This window comes from Hipposideros armiger, unplaced genomic scaffold, assembly GCF_001890085.2.
Source record: "Hipposideros armiger isolate ML-2016 unplaced genomic scaffold, ASM189008v1 scaffold_76, whole genome shotgun sequence".
In the NCBI taxonomy this organism is placed as follows: domain Eukaryota; kingdom Metazoa; phylum Chordata; class Mammalia; order Chiroptera; family Hipposideridae; genus Hipposideros; species Hipposideros armiger.
In genome coordinates, this window is record NW_017731426.1 from 758,136 (window position 1) to 766,835 (window position 8,700).

Here is an 8,700-nt window from a genome sequence, read left to right on the forward strand (position 1 = left end):
ATACATAACACATCAGAAGTTATTGTGTGAAACCTTGAGAATGTCTGATTACATCCAAAACTTAAATGTACACAGAAAAACTAATTCAGATCATTTAACAGAACTTTTTCCATATGGTAACAATGCACTCCCTATGCAGTTTACTCTCTCTGCCTTCACCTTAAACCCATGTCATAGCATATTATCTGTGCATAACCAGTTATGTTACGTGAAGCTGATAACTGTCATGATCAAATCCATTTCGAATCATGTCATTCCATGCTGGTTTTAGCAGTCACCATAGGAAATAGGAAGTCACATCCTAGTCAAAGGACTGTTCACTTCTCAAACATAGAAAAACCTGAGATATGAGTCGGCAACTAGCTACACTTACAGTAAAGAACATTGATAACCCCCTTCCCCCCAAAGCTGCTGACGTGAATTTGTGATTTAAGGCTCCATAAAAGGACCATACTGTAGTTGACAAAACCAAGCCAAGAAGTTTAGAAGCAGATATGTACTGTCACTTGTGTACCTGTTCTGATGACCTATTTTCAGCTGCCAGGATTGATTCCATACAGTGATTGCAGGTCAAGGACTGAGAGACCACCTTGGTCCTGCTCTATTTTGCTATGTCCCTTCTACTCAAAAAAAAAACAAAAAAAACAAAAAAAAACACTACGGATATTTTCTGAGAATAACTTGGCCGTGGCTTTCCACTCTGTTCACAATGAAACAAAATTCAACCACCTTCTCACCAGTCTATACTGTTTCATTCCGAACATTCTTTCCTTGCTAAAGCCTCTCTTCTCAGCCCGATTAGTAAATCTGAAAGTCTATAATTAGGAAATTATAGAAATACCACCCTCATCACATGCTAAGAGGGAAAAACCATTGAGAAATAAGTTTCCTGCTTCTCAGCAATTTTACAAACTTTAATCTTTCCTTCGTTTTCCTCCCTCTTGGTAGTTCCCTATAAAAGTCTACCTTATTGTTACTCTTTTACAAAATATATCTGCAATGCAACGGAAATGGAAAACATCTACTTTGGCTGAGAACTTGAATGTGCTGCTGCTCTGCTACCAACCCAAATAAATTCACATCTGGCTTTCACCCAAGTTAATCTTTATTTAAAGGATTAACAATCCCATTTTGAACAAGTCTTTGATTTATAAAGAGGCTAGACCTGTTTAGCCTCCCAACCTCAGCTTAAATCATTATGCTGCCAGATTCGTGGCTATTACATTGAATCCTAGATGGTTTCCCTTCTTCATAAATCTGAGAAGAAATCAACTACCTCCATCCAGGCGCAATTGGAAATTTGTGCATAGACAGTTTGAATTGGTCTGAAAGTGTGACTAGCTACCCACCTATTCACAATGCTGAGAAAACGGGCTACCAGACATGGTAGTGGTAAAACCCCGACTTTCTGTCTGAGGTACTAGGTTTGCTCTAAAGTAGATCTTGGCAAGGCCCCTAATGGTCTGAACAGGAGAATGATGCTTCACTGACTCGCTTGGCTGTCCGGGAGCTTAGATTTGTGCATCGGCTTTGGATGTGATCATTTCCCATGGATCTACCATTAGGTTGTGTCCCTAGTAGGGCCTACCCACCCGACCCACAGGCTGGCTCAGTCTCAGCACTAAGGTGCACTACGGAAGGACGGGACAAAGACTAGCATTTGATATCTCTGAAGCACAACGTGAGAACGGGAGGGGATTTCTGTCCTCCAACACCAAATAAAACTTGATTTAGAAAGAACGAGGGGATGTGCAATTCATTGCATAGAACTGTTTTAGCTGTCTAGGGGGATTCCAGCATCTGCCCTTCCACTTCTGTTGAGAGAAGTATTAGCTGCTCTCTCAAATGCAGATGTTGAGAACAATTGTGTTGATCCACCTTTTGCTTTTACACCATAGCTCCATTTTCCAAAAATATATATGTATGTACATATATATATTTCAGATTTACAGGGAATATTCTTTTGTGAACGAGAAAAAAACTGTCAATTGAAGTCCCAAGTGTCTTTCTTCTCAGGAGACCTCAATGATTTCCATGCTGCCTGAGAAGCTCGACTGGCTGCCCACTTTCCCCAGTTCTTCCCGCGACCTGTTCTCTGACATGATGCTCTCTCCAAATTCCATCTGGCAGCTTCTGCGTTTAAACTGCTTTTCGAAGGGGCTCTCTTCATGCCAGCTCCGCCGAGAGTCAGCTCTGTCACTTGGTTTCTGCCGCCTGCGCACGGAATAAAGTTGGTCACTGCAAGTGGGCAACTGGCTACAGCTGTAGGCAGAGTAACTGGCATTGCCTCCGTAGATGGCTGAGGTGGAGTAGAAGTGAGAGGACTCCGTGGCAAAGTACCAGCTGTTGGTCAAGGAAGTGGTGGAGGTCTGGGGAGCCAAGATATCCGAGTGCCAGCCCTTGAGCCCCAGGCCAGCGGCAGACTTCGCAAGGTGTTGCTGGCTGGTGGAAAGGCCAAACAGGAAGTTGGTATGGTAGTTGTCCTCCACGCTCCCGCTTCGATGCAGTGGCGATAAGAGGGACCGCTGGGTGGCACCGCTGTTGCTGGTTCTTACTGGATGTAACCGTTTGCTCTGGCTGTCTGTGAGCCGGGGAGTCTGAGGCTTCTTCAAGATGTTGGCTTCCTCCTGATCTGGGCTGGTTTCTGGAGTCTGCTCCGACACTTCCTCCACTGGAGAGAACTGGCATAGCTTGTTGGGCCCGTCCAGAGTTGTGGAAGGTTTGTAGTAGTCCAGAGCATCTTCCGATGAGGAGAAACCATGCAAGGATGCCGCCATACTGGCTGAGTACGAAACTGACTTGATGTCCAGGGAGAAGGAACGCTTGAGCTTATTGCTATCTTCCAGCTTGTCTGAGGACAGGTGGAGCCCGTTGAGCGCCTGTACCAGGGGGCTGTCCTCTAACAGTGAGGGCTGTACGCTGGGCACACTGGCAGGATGAGCAGGCCTCTGCCCTGCTGCCTCTGAGGTAGCAGAGTTGGCACAGGGTGGACTGAGGGACACCTCGCTTTTCTGTCCACCCTCTGAGACTGCAGGGACAGGTTCGTTTGGCTTCTCCAGGTGCAGCAGCTTGAGTTTGCTCTTTGGCCCTGATGCTCCAGTCTGGTTCTTAATCTTTTTTTCGTAGTCCAGGAGTTGGCCCAGAAAATTGAAGTTTGGAGATATAGTAGGTCTTTTTTCTTTCACAAATCTATTGGGGGGGGGGAGAAACTTGAATTTTACAACTATACTTTATCTTCAGTGAATAAATAAGATAGGGTATTATTAGACACACCCTCCCAAATACCTTTGTAAGATGATTGTTTTAATCAGGCAGACACCTCCAGGTAGAGATCAGAAAGGACTCTGCATAAAGGGAGTTTTATAACATGTACTTGGAGCATGCTAGAAAGGGGGGTGCCAGGTCTCCAAAAGTTCCAGTTTTAGCCTCCTTATTCTGAAGGACCCAACGTTTCCAATGCAATTGATAAGAGATGGTTCTTTTCAGGGACTTCCCCGCTGATGCTACCACCAGAAAGAAGTGCAGCTTCAATTTCCCAATATCCCATACCTTCTCAAAATCACTTCCCCAAGATAGTTCACATTTTTAATTAATGACCAAAAGAGAGGGTATCAGATAGCCTGAACATCAAAGCCCACATTTCCGAGTTCCTTCTCTTTGTACTCAACACAACAGCACAACCACCTACATGGGGGGCTGTGTGTGCGCCTAGAATGTGCTAATATGTTAAATCGAGTTAACAGAGTATTATCTCCTTCAGTCCTCAGAGGCATCCTAATGTCAGGTGGGTGTAATTATCCCCATCATACAGGTACATAAAGTCCTTGCATGAGTTGCGCAAAATCACACAGCTATTAAGTGATGGTACTGGGATTCAAAACCAGGTCTCAGGTTCATTTTTGTCACCACCATGTTAAAAATATTCATCAAGGGATCAAAACTAGTAATAAATAGCTTTTATGTTCCATTGTGGAAATAAAGACTTTTAAGAGACAGAAGATAAATTCTTTAATGACCACTAGACCTCATGGACACTCTTCAGAGAAGATGCAGGAATGAAAAAAACTACTCTGAAGGATGATATTTTAATGAGAAAAGAGAAAAATCAAAACTAAACTCTTTGGAAATCAAGTAACCTAAAGCACATTAACAAAGCCAGAAATAACTGGCTCATCAGTAACAAGGACAAACATAGGGTGCTCATAGTTAAGACTTCGTACAAACCATCCAGGTGCCTTTGCTTCTGGTTTTTACATGGCACAGGAGGACCTTTGGGATAAAAGCCTGAACAGAGGATGAGGGAGCTAATACAGACAAATACATCTCCTTTATCAAATGGAAGCTGTTCAGGCAGCTCGTTTCTTTTTTCCAAATTTCCTAATTTGGAAAAAAAAGTCCAAAAACAGCCTGGCTCTATGTATCTAGTTACTGATTCCTAATCACAAGAAAACTGACCACTTCTATCCAACAAGACACAAGGGACTCAGATTCTCCAGTCACTAAATAAAGCCCCAGTCCTTAGTGCTGATATTGTCACTTGTCTGTCCTGTTTTGGGGTGGGGGGAATCCAGTCAAAATTATACACTGCAAAATCTGGGCAACTCTAGAATATAGAAAATTTTATTCAATGAATGGAATTTGACAATTATTAGGTTTAATACTTGCATGTATTAGGCTTTTTACTCACAGTGAAAGAGACACAAAACTTGAAGCAGAGAAGGAATTCTATGAGTATGCTCCTGGAGCTTTTTTTCTCACATGTAAATTAGAACAAATGATAACTTCCCCAATTAAGGAAGGATATAAACTCATGTAACAGAAGAGAGATCTGTTTGGATTTGCTGTTCCTTAAACTAAAAAATAGCTGAGGATGGATCTGACACATGTTAAGGTAGAATTAATGCTGAATTATAAAAATGCATTCTCCTCCAACCTTTGAAAGACCATTTAAAAATCCAGTCAACTGTAAAGAGCGTCACTAAAATAATCATGATCTGCTTCAATCTGGTTACCCACCCTCCATCTCCTCATGTTTCGGGTCAAATGAAAAGCCAATCACACACGACACATTCCTGTCCTCACCTGTAAGCTTCATCTAAGGACATGTCCATCCTCTTCATGATGTAGGCAATCGCGATGGTGGCAGAGCGAGAGATCCCAGCCAGACAGTGCACCAGGACACAGCCATTGGAGGCTTTCGCTTTCTCTGCGTGAGTCAAATTCATGGAGGGTCACAGATAATAGCTTTGTTCAGCACTGAATAAAATCTTGCTTGCATTTATCTACTCAGTGCCTTTCATCTGACAACTCAAAGTACATCTCATCTATTTACAGCTATTTCCTTTCAATATTCTTGTAAGGAGGTAGGGGGAAATAATTTCCCCACCATTTACCTATAGGACAGTGAAGGTCCAAACGTGTTAATAAGCAATCTGCCCCTAATTCAGGATGCCTGACTCTTACTCAAATACTTTTCACCATGTATTTTTACATTATTTGTTATTTTAATAACTTTCCCTGAGTATAAATCCTACATTATGATTGATTACATGATTCTAGTGTAGGAAATTTCAGAAATACAGAAAAGTATAAAGAAAATATCTTAAGATTTAGCTAATATTTTGTTTACCATATTGTCTGACACCTCAACTTTTTTCTAGTTATGTAAGAGATATTAATTTTTTTCCAGTTTTGAGATATAATTAACATATAACATTGTATTACTTTTAGCTATACAACGTAATAATTTGATATATATGTAAGAGATAAATTTTAAAAAATATTTTTCATTTCACACATATGTGACATACATTACTGTTTGAATAGCAGAGAGGCAGGGAGGGGGAGAGACTTAATCACAATTAAGGTGGGGAGCAGGGGCTGGAGGTGCTGGGTGTGTTACGCTGAGACTCGTAGGCAGTTAAGGAGCCTCTGCAGTTTCCTGAGTAAGGGACAAGAAGGCGCTGATGGTGAAAACTGGCAATTAAAAAAAAAAAGAGAGAAATAAAAAAGCAGGTTACCACCACAGTAATTCAGGGATAAAATCTAGATTAAAAAGGATGAGAGGATAACAGATGTAAAGGGTAAATAACGGGGAGCCAGTGAGGACGAGAACTTCCAAAGGCTAAAAAGAAGGAATAACTGAGGTTTCCGAGTACAGTTCTAAGGAAAAAAACAAAAAACTCGGATAACAATTTTTAAAACTGCCACTCTTTATTAAGAGCCAATTATGAGCCAGTCACTTGGCAAGATATTCTACGTACATTATCTATTTTAATCCTTACGATATTCCTATGAGGTAGATAAATTATCTTCAGTTTCCAGATCAAGAAAATGAGGAACAAAGAAGTTTTAAGTAATTGAACCCCAAAAATCACTTAACTAATAAACCAAGGGGGGCAGGACTCAAATACAGTTTAGCTCCTCAGCAGACGCTCGTAATTACCTTCCTCCTCCCTGTACTGCCTACACACAGAGTCATGAGTTTGGTGTGGGTGAGGTGGGGCAGGAGCCCCTATAAGCAGCCAGCCAGGATAGGGGGCACCTCATGAGTGTCCCATAAACAAGCAGGCAAACCGTGCTTACTGCTGCCTACATTAACCAAAAATAGAGATCACACTCCATGAAAACCTGAATGCTCTCAATAAGCCAAGAAACTTACTGAAATTTAATCTAAGTAATAAAAAAGAAAAGATACCTATGAACCTGTAAGTTACTACGTCCTGGTATGAGGGTGCATCTTCAAATTACATACTTTGCCATGACTGACCACGGCTTAAAATGCTCTGGAAGGAGGAGACTAGCTACTATAGTGAACAGGGCTGGATCCCAAAAGTGGGCTGCAGACTTTGCCCTGAATTACTGGCTGGGATAAGGATGGTGGCCCTAGTAAATATGGCCAAGCAAGTGAAATACCAGTAAGTAAAAATGTTTTCAGATATTACAAAGAAATTACAATAATGTGTATGTGTTTAAACAACTTGGAACACAGTAAAGTTCCTTTTCTATGAATTGAAAGTGGCAGGATGATCCCAATATCTCCCATGAAAGAAGAAAATAAGTTGGGGGCAAAGTTATTCATATTCTCTCTGTTCTATTAAGCCCCCAAAAGCTTAGACATTGTCATGACAACAAAATCAGGTTCCTTTTAAACAGATTCTAAAGTTGCACTTTTAACTGAAATTAGAGCCAAACTGTCTGAATTGATGTGACAAGCAATGAGATCATTAATCACAATTAGGCAAAACCTGAATGACAGGCTGAATATTTCCTAGAAGTACAATGGGTGGGATTAATTTGGGGAGTTTTGCTTGTGATTATTTTAATGCAAATTATCTAAGGCATTTAGGGTCAGATGTTACACAGATGAATCCTAATTAAAGATGAAAACTTTTGACTATCTAGAATCTTAAAAAAGAGAGAGAACTGTTTTCAGAATTACCCGAAGTTCCCAAAGCATTATCTTAAAAATTTCTCTCACAGATGAAAGAAAGTATATAGAGTGAGAGGCTTAATTTCCATAGTTTCGCTTTTTAAAAGGAACCAGTTCTTTTTTTTTAAATTACAGTAACCAATTCAGAGTATTTCATTATGGATTAGAGTGCTCAACTTTATGTGTCTTTGGGGGGGGGGGGGACGACAACAAAACTCCTCATATGGAACATCAGCAGTCAACCTTACGACGCTGCTCAAGAGCCAGCCATGTTTCTCCTCTGTTCACCGCTCTCCACTGAAACCACACTGCAAATACATGTCACTGGCTTACTACCAGCCACCTGATCTTGCGGCACCAAAATGGCACAACAGCCCCTGAAGGCAGGAGTCGGGTCAGGGCATAGGGGGCTCCAGGACTGACGGGCTGGTCCTGTCACAACCAATGCAAAGGAAATGAGCAAGGGTGTATGTGTATGTGAGTGTGTGTGTGTGTGTTGGAATTTTATTAGATCGAATACTATTTAAAATTATTGGCACATGGACGGAGGCTTAGAATGCTTGTGACATAAAGACTTTAAATGTAATGGGATTTGTTTTCACAGGATTTGACTTTTCTCTGGGGAAAACATAGCAGCAAGGCAAAAACAGTTTAAATGCCACCAAAGTTTACAGAAGTCTTTTATAGGATTTGAGAAAGTAGGGAAGAAATTTAACCCCAAAAGTGTAACTGATTTTCAAACGTTTGCAAATACATAATCACAGATCCCATAAGGCTTAACCTTGGTAGTGTCAAGTTAGCTAGAATGTCACAGGCCAGTCCCTTAGGGAGGGCAATGCACACACACATCACCTTGGCTACGAAATGAGATAAACAGCATCATGTGTTATTTTCAGATGTCTGCAATCTCTGAAATAGGCTCCATTTCTCTAAAGAAACAGAAAGGGGATGGAGGGAGGGGGAATTACCTATACATGAGACTATAACCCAAAGGACTTCTAATATTACTTGAACTACTTACCAATGAAATCTACAGATTTGTCCAACCACGGCAAAATTTTCTCACAGAAGCTATCATTCACAGGTACTCGCAGGAAGTGAGACTCGGGGATGAAGTCAGGCTTTGGGCAGGTGTTGCTAGCGTTTAGCACATAACCAATCCCATTCTGTTGCATCAGCTCCTATGGAGGGCAAGAGCAATTAAAATGACTAATCAAAAACGTGGTACAATGACATTTAGCGACAAATTAAAAACAGAATTTTTTTTT

At 41.2% G+C, this 8,700-nt stretch overlaps 1 protein-coding gene across 3 annotated transcripts in view; it reads right to left on the reverse strand.

Annotated features, from left to right (window-relative positions):
- Positions 1–614: 614 nt before the first annotated feature.
- DUSP16 (dual specificity phosphatase 16) overlaps positions 615–8,700 on the reverse strand; it is a 78,673-nt gene continuing 70,587 nt past the window's right edge. For all 3 annotated transcript variants that reach the window (XM_019643312.1, XM_019643310.1, XM_019643311.1), the window contains 3 exons: positions 8,454–8,613; positions 5,083–5,206; positions 615–3,189 (listed from right to left, as the gene is read on the reverse strand). In XM_019643312.1, the coding sequence (XP_019498857.1) occupies positions 2,013–3,189; positions 5,083–5,206; positions 8,454–8,613 (1,461 nt within the window). In that variant the 3' untranslated portion in view covers positions 615–2,012. The remainder of the gene's footprint in view (positions 3,190–5,082; positions 5,207–8,453; positions 8,614–8,700) is intronic.